At 54.3% G+C, this 14,456-nt stretch overlaps 1 protein-coding gene across 2 annotated transcripts in view; it reads right to left on the bottom strand.

The window, feature by feature from the left end:
* The window catches only part of LOC122378194 (protein amalgam-like), a 68,959-nt gene that overhangs the window by 5,952 nt on the left and 48,551 nt on the right, over positions 1–14,456 (bottom strand). The window contains exons 4-10 of one of the 2 annotated variants that reach the window (XM_043358966.1): positions 13,241–13,362; positions 12,436–12,586; positions 10,771–10,865; positions 4,106–4,280; positions 3,537–3,664; positions 729–936; positions 56–85 (exon numbers count right to left, since the gene is read on the bottom strand). In XM_043358966.1, the coding sequence (XP_043214901.1) occupies positions 56–85; positions 729–936; positions 3,537–3,664; positions 4,106–4,280; positions 10,771–10,865; positions 12,436–12,586; positions 13,241–13,362 (909 nt within the window). The remainder of the gene's footprint in view (positions 1–55; positions 86–728; positions 937–3,536; positions 3,665–4,105; positions 4,281–10,770; positions 10,866–12,435; positions 12,587–13,240; positions 13,363–14,456) is intronic. The other variant, XM_043358967.1, reaches the window with a different exon arrangement.

Here is a 14,456-nt window from a genome sequence, read left to right as displayed (position 1 = left end):
TCACAGCACACCCCACATGCAGCCGGAGGGCCGGCGGTCCGGCCGGGGTCCTTACCGCCTCCGACCAGATCTGCAGCGGTGTAGTCTGAAAGGCGCACCAGCCCCGGCGTCAGCACCCGCCACAGTGGCACAAGATGGGGCGGCACTTGAGACATCTCAGGCCGATAAGAAAATTGAACCAGTTCTCTTGGACACCTGAAGTGATTGTCTGTAGCGATTTACTCCTACCCTAGCTTCCCTGAAATAGTGGTTCTGTTATTCTCCGTGGCCGAGTGGATTAAAGCGCCGGAATCCGACGCTTCGCCGGTAGTGAGAGCCCGGTTCAAGCCCCGGTGCGGGCGGCCACATTTAGCTCCTACGTGTAATGGTGTGCGTGTCTGTGGCAGGGGCCGCACAGAAGCCAGGTAACGTGAGTGAGCGGAGGGGGCCGTGTCCAGTCGTGAGGGCACGTTAAACGTTCGGACAAAATTCTGCCATACAACTGGAATTGCGCGATCGGGTGGTGGGGTCAGGGTCAGCACAACAAGCTATGCTTAGTGCCGGCTCTGATTCCTTAAAATCCACCCATTCAACCATTCGGACTAAATTTATAAAAAAATAATTTAAAAAAAAAATATATTCTAATACAGGCAGCCTGACCCACGGAAAGCATCATGAGTGGTGGCGCCCCTCGCACTACCCGCCAGCGCGCCGCAGCCCATCTGGCCTCTCCACCTCCCCCAACTCACGTGCGCCGAGTGTATAGAGCTTGAATGGCCGGCTGGGCTCCTCGCTCCAGCCGTATTTGTTCTTGGCCGTGACGACGGCCTCGTAGGCGGTGGCCGGCGCCAGGTTCCTGAGCTCATGCAGGTGTGAGTACACGACCGTGCTGCCCTCTTTGGCCGGCGCCGGAACTGTAATCTGCTCCCACTGCTGCTTGGGGCTGCTGTTGTTCGTCTGAAAAACGGACGGTGGGATATCAAGGGACGATTCAGCGAACTTACTACTGTGTCACGACAGGCCGTTTTCACGTTTCGTTTCTCTATAACCATTCAGACGATGGCCAAGGCAGACAAGCCACAGTAGTGGCCGTCAAATCCAGTGTCTCCGGTCGTTCACAAAGCCCGTAGGTACAAATGGTTTTCGTGGAAACTGTCTTTGTTATTTCCGTGGTCCGTGGAACACATGAAAGACAATAGGGGAAGTTGGGGGAACGCCGAATACTTTCTTTCTGACGCCCGTAGCACGCAAGGTAGACAACATAAGCTATTCTTGTTGGCGTCATTCGAGAGGCCAGTCTTTTGCCTTTCAAACATACCAGGCGCATTTGATGAATTCGCATACCGTTAAGCGCACAAACTAAAAATATCAAAGAAGTGACTTTTTCGGCGTTGCCCCGGACTGCGGGGAAAGCCGAAAATGGGAGAAATGATCTACGGGGAATGCCGACATTAATGTTTTGCCACTTTATCTCAAACTTTATCCAGAATTTATCAAAGCTGACACGCGTTTTAAGAGCTTGAGGACGCTTGGTGCACACTGGAAGTTATAATTGTGTGATATAATAAGAAAATGCCAGGTAAATAATTCCTTATAGGTGACAGGCCGTTGTGTCGGTTGAAAGTGTAATTTGTGTGACTAAAAATTCGCGTTGCTATTCTACAGCAGTAAAGTCCACGTAGCGTGCTTTAACGTGCGTAATTGCACGTTTTCGGCATTACCCCAGCCAGCCATACTTTCATTTGCAGGCCCATAACTTTTCAACGTGCCGTATAAATTTCAAATAGGCAGCACACTTATGCAAAGACATGCTGAAGATTACTTGACCGAATTGGCCAGACAAACGGTAGCATAATGAGTAAGAAATGCAGCTTCAAAGGCGCATGTAGTACAAGGAACGCGTACCTTGAAAACGCTCTTGGCGCCCTCACAGCCGAAGTATTCCGAATGACGACTCGTAACAAACATGCAATAATTGTAGTCACTTAAGCTTCAGAGCATCACTGACAGGTGGCATCCATGTCTTACGGTTTTCGAAATATCTCGAATTTCGGCTTTGCCCCAACTCCGGCATTGCCCCAACTTCCCGTAGACCATCTGGTCTATTTACATATTGTTCCAGATAATTTCTCAGCGCGTGATTCGACCTCAGAACACTGAGTGGAATAGTTTCGCTCCCACAAATGTCACTTTTTAGTGTTTCAGAGACAAGACCAATTTTGTCCATTTTAACTGCAGCACTCTGGGAAATAATCCTAAAAATGTTTCTGTCTAGCTTTTCTACCTTGTCCATGCCCCGTGCACCTCGTCAGACCAGCATTAAATTGCATACCACCGGATCGGGAAGCTCGTCAAATCGTAAACCCTAATCCTGCATACCGTCTCCCGAGCGTCCCCTTTTGGTGCGTCCCTGCGTCCACACGTGCCGGCGTCCGGCGTCCCCGCCACGTGCTGGCGTCCCCCGCGCAGTCCCCAGTTATTCAGCAGCCAGGTGCCTGCGTACGTAACCCGCCATGCCCACCTCCGCTGCCGCCGGAAACGGCAATGACCGAGCCCGCGGCGGCCCTGCGCGGCGGCGGCGGTCGAGCGGCAGGGTCCGGCACAGCCCGTCATTACCGGGCTATAATTTCATTTCGCCGCCCGCACACGGTAATACAGCCCTGCTCCCCCGCCTGCTCAAACAGGAAGACGGATAGGGACAGACGCACAACGTGAGCGCGGCGAGGGATCGACTGGCAGACGCGGCGTGGAGCTATGCTGTATGAAAAGGGACTGAGCTTTTACGTGATACCTACCGACAAAGCTTCCATGACTCGAGTTAAGCGTGTTCGTTTCCATGACATAAGCGTTGTTGGCAGTTCTAAGGAAACCGTTAACCTTCAACACGTTCCTGGTAAAGATACTTCGCAAATTTCACGTGCGCTCGTCCGTTGCCCTGCTGCGTTTAACCCTATGGTTGAATGGGTTGATGAGTCACCCTTGTTAAGTTGTAGCGCCACGTGAATGTTATGTCGGAATAGCGTGCTGCCCTGGACTGCGGAACTCTCCTCCAAGGTCGGCCGCGGCCGGACGGAGTCAGCGTTCTGACGTCAGTGACGTGACCGCGTGCTGATGTCAGCCTGTCAGTCAGTGCTGATGTGTGCTGTCAGTCAGTCACGTGACGGCGTATTGATGTCAGTTCGTCAGTCACGTGTCAACAGCAGTCAGCGTGACAGGTTCTAGATCCGTTCATACACCGGACAAACCGCCATGGAACGCAGTGTTAGGTGGATTGACCGGCACACCGGCACACCGGCACACCCACCGTATGGTATAATGTCACAGGCGTGTTTCCCTGAACCCGTCACCTGGAGGGTCTTACCGAACTGACACCCCAAATCACCCTTACAACACCCCTGCGCCGCGTGGCTGCACGCGCGCCGCCCCCCGTCCCCTCAATTACAGCGGCAGGTATTTGCGTTCGGACCCCCTATTTATCCCATTAGCGCGGACGGCGGAGTGCGCACCCCCGGGCGCGAATAGCCACCTACCCGGGGCTGTACGTTCCTAGTGCGTACCTGGGCGATTTTGTAGGTGACCTTGTACTCCTCGATGGGCGCGTAGCTCTCGACGTTCCAGCGCAGCGTGTACGAGTCCTTCTCCCGGCCGTGGGCTGGTGACGTCATCAGCACCTCCTTCGGCTGACCTGTGACGTCATACCGGGGGAAGGGGGGTCACAGTGGGGTCTGGACAGGTGAAATGAAGGCCGCAAACGATTTTGATGACATGGTTCCTTACGTTCAACATACTGAAACAAGTATGCCTATAGGTACTATGAAAATGCCAGCGAATTAGAGGACGGCCTTTATTAGGTACCTATAAGAAAAAGTCTGAATCGATACACATTCCATGGCCTCGCTGTGCTCAAAGCTTAATTGTAAGCTGACCGTGCAATGTCCCGATCCGTGACCTCCCCCTGCCGTTACCTGACCCGTGACCTCCCGTACCCGTGAAGCAGCCCGTGACGCGACCACTATACTGACCTGTGAGCTCCCGTACCCGTGAAGCAGCCCGTGACCCGACCGCTGTACTGACCCGTGACCTCCCCTACCCGTGAAGCAGCCCGTGACCCGACCACTGTACTGACCTGTGAGCTCAATGGCGGCGTTGGCCGTGCCGTAGTCGTTGCGCGCCCGGCACACGTACTGGCCGAGGTCCGAGTCCCGCACCTCGTCAATGGTCAGACTGTACTGGGCGCCCTCGTGCTGCTGCACGTGGCGCATCTTGTCCACGGTCTTGTCGCCCATCCGTGCCCAGCTGACCTGAGGGGGGGAAGGGCGGGTCAGCCGTCAGATGGCACTGAGTCTGACGCCGGGCCGGGGAGGTCAGACAGTCAGTCAGAGTATCGCAGGTCAAGATCAGGTTCAAATGACTGGATGAGTGGGCCCAGGATAGAGTCCGGATTGACAAACCTGTCAGGGATGCTTGTCGCGTTTGGTTCGGCGGCGGAGAGGTTAGGTCGGGTGAGTTGGTGATCTGCTGCGGTGTCATTTCGGAAACTGACATCCAAATGGCGAATACATTTACTGTGCGTGGTAACTCATAATCGGCCGGCAGTGATTACCTCCCGGCTTCAGTCTCTGGAGCTGGTCGCCTCTGCTCGACAATCGGCAGGGCAAGGATCTTTTAACTTACCCAGGCCAGAAGGAAAATTAATTGCATCCTTGATAGCTATCTAAGCGCCATTTGTACTAAGCACGCGGAGCACGCCTGAGCGGCGTACCGACACAGTTCCTGTCGATTTGACCATCCGTCTTATCATGGCCGATGGGCCGGCCGACCGGTCGACACCGCGCCCCTCGCCAGCTGGCAGCGTTGCACCATAAATATTCGCGCCGGCAGCGGCGGCGGCCGAGCCGGGCCGAGCGCGCCGCGCCGCAGCCCGGGGCAATGAAACCATCGGCACCGCGGCAAAAACGCCGGCGCCGGCGGGCGCAGACGAAACAAAAGCCCACCCACAAACCGGGACCGGCGCGGCGGCGGGGCGGGGCGGGGCGGGCGCCGGCCCCGGTCCGACGGTCCCGCCGGAAGGTACCGCCGCGGGAAAAACGGCGCCACGGAGACGTGGAGCGGCGTGGCGCGGCACTGCGGGAGCCGCGCCGTTTTTGTTATAGCTTGCAAGGCGCTTGCGAGGCCCGAATTCCGGCTAATTGGCGAGCAGGTAAAAATACCGGAGCTCCGGAACGGTTCCGGAGTGGGTCGCCAAAGCCAATCGGAAACGGGAGCCGACCAGCCGGGCGGGTGGCACGCGGGCGGGGCGGAAGTGCTTAGCGGAGACGACCGAACTGGGACAGTGATGCAGCTGAGCTAGTTGTCAATTGGCACCAGCAGAATTTCTGATTCCTTGTTATGTGATTTCTGGCTCTCGTTTGATTAGCTGATAAAAGTTGAGGCCCTGGAAATTCGGAGATTTACAAGTCGACATGGAAGAGTGATCCCGGAATTTATGTGACCATTATAATTTTTTCACCTTGACCGACTAAACCTATATTGAGTGTGTCGCACCACGCAGCATATTTCAGAACCGCCGTTTTCGTTTGCTTTTGTATCCACTAATTGAAATCTCCCATATACGGGTGCCGCCGGCCCGAACGCAGTCAGGCACCTGAATGAACAGACCCGGCCAGACAGACCAGACAGAAGGCTCCCTGTCCGACTGACAGACCAGACAGACGGCTCCCTGTCCGGTAGACAGCCGCCGCCGCTCCTCACGCCTTTCTCCGCCGGCGGCTGACGGTCCGCGTTCAGAGTTACTCCTGCGTGACCTCGCCGCCCACCCCTCGTAATCGATTGATTGAAGGTGCCACCTTGCACTCATTACACAGTTATATCTATGGGATATTCCGCCGGTCTTTTCGTTTACCCTGGCCATGTTGTAAATCAATCAACCTGAGGCGCTACTGCGCCGCTGTTTGTCCTTGTAAGCACGATTATTGTGGACCATTATTCGCCGGCGAGGACCGATGTTGCACCATTAGCCTCTCTGATGATGATTGGTCACGCACGGACAATGCGGCGCCTCCGATTGTCTCTTCGACAGAAGTCGGTGACATCCGCCCAATGATTCTGTGCTCCTGGCTTCTGTTGTTGGCGGAGGGGTCATACAGGCAGGACTGCTACCGCCCGGCTCCCAGTTTCTGACTCTTCATGCCTGGCTGTGGTTGATGGCTCTCGTGGCTACTGGCTCTCGTGTCCGGCACGTGGTGCGGTCAGTGTGCCACATACCCCGCCTTCACCGCAGAGGAAAGTGAACAGACGCCGCCAGTAACTCACCGAACGATAGCCCCGCCCGCTGAGATGATGGCGCAATCGGGGCCTCCCGGTCTGTTGGGCCGTGTTTTGATGCCCTTCTGGCCGCGCGGCGCCGAATGCATCGACCATCGACCATCGCCCCCTGGTCGGCTCATCATCGCCTGCCGGAGGCCGGGGCGGCGCGGCGCGGCGCCTCCCCAGCCTCCCGGCCCGGCCACAAAGGACGGCCGGCCGCCGGCCAGGGGCCGCCGCTGCATGTGTCTGTGTGGTGCAACACTGCCCGGCCGTGTCGCGCCCGATCCGGCGGCATTCAGACGACACAATAGCGACACACGGCGCACCGGGCGGCGGCGGAGCGCCGGGGGTCGGTAGCCTCCGGGCACCGCTCGGTCAGAGCCGGCGGTCCGCCGTGCGGGAGGTGGTAATGGCCGCGCAATGGCCCGCGCCCCACCGCCGCTCTGCAGCGAGCCTCCGCGTCCAGAATCAATTACCGGCCGGCGCCGCAGTGCATCGATCAGTCGCGGCCTCCCTCCGTCGCCCAGTAATACACTGCACACAGCCGGCCGTGCCGGACAGGCCGGCCGCGCCGCCGGGCTGTGAATGGCCCGGCCAGGCCGCCCGGGGAACGCTCAACTGGCCGGGGTCACGGGAGGTCGCCTCTAGCAGCACCGCCTCATAGTTTTCCGGAGGCTGGCGTTGTGCGTTACAACGGAAGGCGGGATGGGGAGATTATCCCGGCACGGGACGGCGAGCTGAGGTCAGCGCGCAGCGGCGTCCGCCGCTCCCAGAAAAACACGGCCGCTTATCTTGGTGCCCATTTCCATGACAATGCTGGCGTTCATGTAGCCGCTGCGGTACACGGGCGAGACGGGATGGCCGTGCGCGCCGGTCACATCCATCGCGGCGTCATACCGTGTGCGAGCCGGACGAAAGCGTTATACCGCGACCGGTCCGTCCTCTTCGCTGGCTCGTCTTTGACTGTCCTATATGATATATCCCGCGCTCCCCTCGGCCTCCCGCCCCAGCCCGCCCGCTCCGCTTATCTCTCTCCTACCCTCCCTCCCTCTCTCTCGCTCTCTCCGGCATCTGTCTGCCCTCACCCAACGACTCTTAGCCGGGGGCCGCTAAGTTGCCATTACACTTCACCCGAGCCTGACCTGCAGAGAGACAGGTCATGTATGGACCAGTGTGACCTGCAGAGAGACCATGGCTTGTCTTTAAATATACCTTCGGGCGGTGCTAGTCAGTCAATGGTTCACCCCGCGACAAGCTTCTAGCCATGGCGCCACCGACAGCTCCCCGCAGCCCCCCCCCCCCCCACAGCGCAACTCGCCGACTATGCTGCAGCACTTTCATCGGTCGCAAAGCCGACAGTAGGCACCGCCTGGTGTGCACTGTGCAGCGTGACACTGCGGGGCTCACTGGGGTGCAGCGTGTCTCGGTCCGCCACCGGCCGGTCGGGACCGTCACCCGTCGGCCCCGTCTGACCACGCTGCCGTCACCGCCACCGGCCGCCACTCTCGTCATCACGCCCTTATTCCGCTGGTGGCCAATTAGCCGGTGATTACCCGGTCACAAAAAGCTGCCCTCGGGATGACGCTCCACCGGCCGCTCGGGCCGTGTCAGAGCCGCCGTTTTTGTGGGCGGGTGTGATGGGCGACACGCGCCGGTTTTCGTGACGATCTCAGACCAGTGAGCCGCAATGAAAAGGACGGGTGGTATTTTTGTGGGAGGTACTCCGTCCACACCCCACACGTTCCCAGTAACGAAGTGAACTGCTGATTGGCTGAGTATGATCATTGGCCTTTTGCTATGACTCAGGCTTGAGCTGCACGTCGTCGTCACTCCATAGTAGGAAATGCGCAGGTCTAAGAAAGAAACCCTAAGCCTTGCAAGTTTGCACAGGAGTTTTGAGCACGGTGTGCTGGATTTGAAGGGATTATGTGTTGTCCACCGAAGCGTGGGTGGTATCCGGTTTGTACCGCGCCGCTCGCCGGCGATTGTATAATGTTATGACGCCGTCACCGACGGCCGTAGCGGAGTCATCCAGCCGTCACCGGCGGCGCCTGCGGTGTGAAACGGCGGCCGGCCGCCGACTCCTTTCAGAGTTTTTCTGACAGCTCGTCGGGCGCTGGTTTGGAAAGTTGAGCGGTTCGGCGCCGCGCCCGTCAAACGGTATCGGAGAGCAGTCCAGGAGGTCGGGATTGACACCGGTCCACTTCCTCAAAATAGTTAAATACCACCTGTCTGTCATCACTACCTCCGTTCCGTTCCGCCCGGCGTTTCACGTGATGACTATCAACAAGCCGTTTCGTTTCCAATTTGTCTCCGTTGCCAAATCATATCCGTCTCCATTCTCTCTCGTTTCAATTCCTCAATTACCCATTCATCTTCACTCTGGCCTCGTCTTCCCCTTCTCCACTCAGTGCCACCACGGCTGGGATTCCTCCTTCACCCGCCGCTCCTCCGTGACTGGTCAGAGGCAGTCACTGCCTCACTAACTCTGTTTACATAGCATTTAGACATTTCCCTAGCTGGCCTAGAGATATCACAAAACTGGCCAGTGACCTTTTGCAACTACACAAGTGACTGTATTCAGTGCTACGAGGAGCACTTTTTCGGAATTCAGGCATGATACATCAATAAATTGCAATAAATAGGTTATTTTCGGCTCGAAAAAAGGGTACTATTTCATGCGTACAAAGACTACTTGCAAGCACCATATCTGCTGCCATATCTCCCTGCACCCCTTCGTAAACACTTTGCCATATTAGCTAAATCAAGCTATATAAATCACAATATATGCAGATATTCCTTACAAAAACAAAATATAAAGCGATATATAATATAAACAAAAGTAAGATATAAAAGGCTGTAAAGAAAAACATCTTAGAAAACAAGTATTTGGCCCACCACTAATATCGAGTACTGCTGTCTCTCGGCAGACAGCTCTGCTTTCTGATTGGTGGAAATCAAGGCTAACTAGTGCTGGGCAACGAAGTTATGACCAAGTACAGCATGCTTAGGAACGATGATGACGTAGTTGGGGGTGGTAGATTTAGCGTGAAGACCCACCAACAGATTATTTCCTGTCTTATTACTATTGGCAAAAATAGCGAAGTTGGGTTTATCAACAACAGCATTAAGGGTTCTTTTCTGAAAATATAAAAGGATTCATCAGACTTTTCTAAAAACATCAAAATATGACTTCTAAGTGGATCACCTGAACCGCTACAAAATAGCTTGAACGCCGTGGCTCCCTAATGACGTCATTTTCTGATTAGCAAATCAGCGCCGAGCAAGGCTTACTCTGATTGGTCAGAGAAATATCGGGAGTTTTATGTTGAGGGGACCGGAGTGCGCCTTTGGTTAGGAATTTTTCACGGCGGTGGTAAAATCCTCTGGCATATGCTCTGGCTTGTCTAGCAGTGCCATCTATAATAGAAGTCTTCAACTAGCAGTTTGGCACTTATGATCGCCTAGATGACGCTACCAATCGGTTTAGGTATTTGTTTGACTTGATGAATGAGTGCAACGTGATTAAATAGGTAATTACTGACTCTCGAATCTGCTTAGAAAGTCATTTAGAGCGTATGTGATACTTGCTACCAAATATCTTACGCACTCAGTTTCTGCTTGGTGTTTCCATGCCTTTTGAATCGATCAAGAAAATGTCACTGCTCAGAGGTTGAAGGTAAGCGGGAAAAGGGGTGTTACATATTTGATCTTTCTATAAATGAATGCAGAATATGAATAAATGCAATCCACTAAATATAAGCTGCAAGGAGTGCATCGAACTCAACAATCAGCTTTATTTTCATCGCTTTCATGGAAACAACTTAGTCTTATGCTTAAATGTTGGGTAAAAACTTTGCAATATTCCACTCATATGATGCCCAAATGTACGACGTACAATTCATTTGAAGCCCATGCGTCGTTTATTATCAAAACTACATAACATGAAGAGCATCATAAACTTGGCAGGCTTTTTCTATTTGGTGGCCAGAACTCCATTACCACATTTCTAGATTTTGTGTTTGCTGCGCAGCATTTGTCGACATGGCGGAGGCCGAACACCTGAAAGTAGATCGAGCTGGCATGTGAATCTGGCAACTCCTATGTAAACGGGGCTACTGTCTCGCTGTCTCACTGTCTCACTGTCTCACTGCGTCGTCAAGTGTCGTGAGCGCGGCAAACAAACCTCTCTGTCACGCACGGCCGGACTCCGGTCGGCAGCACGCCGACTGTCACCCCGAGGGAGAAGGCGCGATACCGGGGCGGAGTCGGGCGACAGAGCGAGAAATTAACTCTTACAGGCCTGATTGGCTGGGGATGGAAGGAGTGGATAGGGACGTCCCTCACTCATTCCTCGTTGTCGGTTACCTGTCGAGCAGTATTTCTATATACCCAAACCCAGCAGAGGCTGCCCGGTATTCCCTATGTTTATTCCCCACTCCCCATTCATTCCCCGGTGTCCGGTCCCCGTCGGACTATACTCACGGTCGGCAGGGGTTGTCCGTGCACGGTGCAGATCAGCTGTGCCTCGTATCCGGCCCCGGTGTGCACCTTGGTCACCGCCTCAATCTCCGGCGGCGCTGCGGCAAACACGGCGCGGGTCAGACAGACATGGCGCACCGCGCCGCGAACGCATGCCGCGGCGCCCGCGGCGCACACGGGTCCCAAGCGGCGACATTGTCACAACAGGGTGCCCGGCGACTCGCCGCGCCGTGGAATGCCGGACAGCGTGCCGGAATTCGGTATTGGCGACGGACCGGATGGCCGAGCGATAGCCGTGTAGGCTTTGTGGGCTGGGGACTTTTGGAAACAGGTACTGCGTGGAGAATTCAAAACAGACGTCAGACGGGAGGCGAGTTCTCTCATGGGCAGGGCACGTGTACTTGATGCAATGTTTTATACAATAAGTCCTTATAGACTGATTCACAATACAAGTCTTTCAAAATGTCAAGCAATATACGTATCTCGTGACAAACAGCACTAAGGATATAAATACTTAACTGCGCATTCATGACATTACAATATCGTAACAGAGACTTGGGTATGACTGCCTAGCAATTCTTATTCTAAATCCATTACTTTTTAAATCTAATAAAAACATTTCGTGGAGCACTACAGCGAATTTCCACCAATACTGGCTCTCCCTCGGCGCCGGCGGCGGTGCAGACCTTTTGTTTTTGTCAAAGCGCGCTCCATTCCGACGGGACAAACAGGGAAAAACGGACCACCTCCATATGGGCGTCTGTTTTTGTGTTAATTTGAAATTCATCAGCCCTGGAGGGCCAATATTTTAGCGCGAGTAGACGCGACAGCAGCTTGTTTACGTTGCTGGTAACGATCACACGAATCGAGCCGGGTCCGTCTCGACTACCATCTAAGGTGATTAGCTATAGCCGTGCTGTCCAACTTCGGGGGCAGGTTTGGGCCGAAATCCTCGGAATGCCTGAATGGCAATGACTGCGCGAGTGTCGGGACCACACAGGGTATGACGATTGTTTTTGCGTCTGGAGGGTCCTCAGGGGTGCCGGTGGGGGCGGTTACACACCTTTCACTCGACTGTGGCGTGTTTCGTGGGCAGGTTCGCCGACAGGGTAATTGGTAACGCCGAACCCACCCTCAGCGGATAGATTCCAATCCAGGTGATTTACCGCGAGGTTGTCGTCACGGCAGGATATGAATATTTCTCGGCGATTTGGTCTACAATTTATCGGATAATTTTCGTCGAATGTGTCCATTGCTACAAGTGAGCGAACGTAACATTAAAAATATGTGCCCTAAATTTTAGCGGACTATTTAGTGTACAGGTGGCAATTTGGAAGTCTTACAAGCCGAAACGTTTATGTATGTTAAATTGTTCGGAAGGGTCATTGTGTCCATGAATTAATGGAACGCTTTTTGCGTATTTGAACGTTGTGTTGAGCATTGTTAATAAGATTATTAGAAGGATGAAGAATAGCCTGTTGCTCGTTTCGATCAGAAATATAAAATGGTTTATTTTTCTATTTCTGATAGAAATGAGCAACAGGTTATTCTTCATCCTTCTAATGGAGCGCTTTTTGTCTAAGTTTTCTCTCCTTGACCACCTACAAGTGGTACCATATACTCGAACTACCTGCCGTGAAGCCCCACGCAACTATTCGGATCACTTACAGTTGATCTCCAGCCGGAAGGTTTTGACCACGGCGTCGCCGACTCCGTTATCGACGGTGCACATGTAGGTGCCCATGTGGGCGCGCTCCACCTTGTCGATAGCCACCTTGGCGCCCTCCATCTTCTTCTTGCCGCCCGGCAGCAGGCCGCCCTGGGAAAGGTCACATTCGGGTCGCATTCGGGTCACATTCAGGTCACAGTGGGTTACAGTTTGGTCACAGTTGGACTTGGGTCTTATCACAGTTGGGCGAAGGTCACATTTTGGTCACAATTGTGTCCCAACGGTCACAGGTGACACTCGAGTCACAGTAGCTGGTCAGCTTAGGTCAATCTAAGGCCATAAGATCGGCGCGGTGGTGCCCCTTTTGTCCCCTGTCGCCTCCGATCCGGTCGCCAGCCAACCCGTTGGGCCTTCCCCGTTGGTAAACACCAGAGCACAAACTCCCCAGCCTGGGACGCCCGCTGGCGACCGAAATGATAGCCAAACCGATCCAACCCTGGCCAGGTTTATGACCGAAGCGACCGGACGTGGGGGAACACTGCCAGCGACGATTCCAAGGCACAAAGAAGAGAGCGGGCTGGGACGCGGCAGCATGCATTTGTATTTATTTAGAGGGTGGTAATCGGTGCCATATGATAATCGTCCTCTCCTCTTCGGGTACTGTGGGGCTGAGGTAAATACACCTGCTCGTAGCTCGTAGTGAGCAATTCCTCTCAATCCAGAAAAAGGCGAACTAGCCTGTCAGATGTCTGTACATCACACACTCCATGGACTGTGTGTGCAGCTGGGAGAGTCCAAGCCCACCTTCTTGGTCCAGGTGACGGTCGGTGTGGGGTTCCCGGAGGCCGTGCACGCCATGGAGGCGGTCGTGCCCTGTCGCGCCACCAGCACCCCGTCCTCAGGAGAAGCCTTCACCATGGGAGGATCTGGTGGGACAGAGCAGAAACACAGCCGTCATACGGCGTACCGCGGTCAGACAGAACTGGTCATTAGGGTTGTTCAAAAAAACCGATTTTTGGAAAAGTATATGGGCTCATGGCTCATGTGGTGCAGTATTCTTTTCTGAGTCCAATGATACCCTTTTTTCCGAAAAGTATTACTGCTAGGCGCTGCTCAAACGGCTTAAAGAGGACCATGTTACGCCCGCCGACCGGCCGGTGTCAATAAGGGCGAGAACTCGACGCCGCGCGCCGGCGGCAGCGCCTTATCGGCACCGCGCGCAACGGCATCTGCCGGGCGGCCGGCTGGGCAGTGGGAAGTTACAAGCGCGTGGTCTTCTTGCACACGATCGGGGTGAGCTATCCCATGTTTTCGGGGCGGAAAGTTTCAGTGCAGCATCGGTGCGTCTGCCACGGTGGTCTGTGTCGATGGTACAGAAAATAACTCAAACAGAGCTCAGAAAAGACTGAATGATTCCGGATAGTTGCCTCGAAACAATCCATTTCAAGAATACAGCTGCCTTCTTAACGTACTGTATCACTTTTTAATTCGTCAAAAAGCAAGCTCTGAGCAATAACAGACTTCTTTGCATTGCTGTTGACAATTTAAGTTGCTTTTGGACGGTGGCTTGCAGCTCCAATATGCTGCCGCGTAACTCTATTCCAACGACGAAACGGCAACTTAGCGAGAATCGAAAATTTAACGAAGTAGGTACAACAGGAGCTGGCAAGGCTCCTGCATTGGTCTATCCGTCATGAGTGACACACCGGGGTAATGTGTCACGTCAGGGCAGAGCTCTGTTCTATGCCGGGTCTGGATTCGGGTCTTGATCGGCATCGGTGGGCACGGCCGCCCTGGCCGGACTGCCGGCGTCGCTTATGCTCGAAGGATTGGATAAACGGCGCTTTATAGGTACTCCGGCTAATGTCTCTACTCATGTCTCACTTCGTCACACTGTCAGGGTGGCCACCCTGTCATTCCCGGACATGCTATGTTTTATTTCGGCCTGCTAATCTAAGTTAAACCTGGCGTCGATTCTGTTGCTCCAGCATTTGACATCAACGTATCTGCATAATGACAT

This window comes from Amphibalanus amphitrite, unplaced genomic scaffold (genome assembly GCF_019059575.1).
Source record: "Amphibalanus amphitrite isolate SeventyFive unplaced genomic scaffold, NRLGWU_Aamphi_draft 000056F_arrow, whole genome shotgun sequence".
In the NCBI taxonomy this organism is placed as follows: domain Eukaryota; kingdom Metazoa; phylum Arthropoda; class Thecostraca; order Balanomorpha; family Balanidae; genus Amphibalanus; species Amphibalanus amphitrite.
This window is presented reverse-complemented; position numbering and strand designations above follow the sequence as displayed.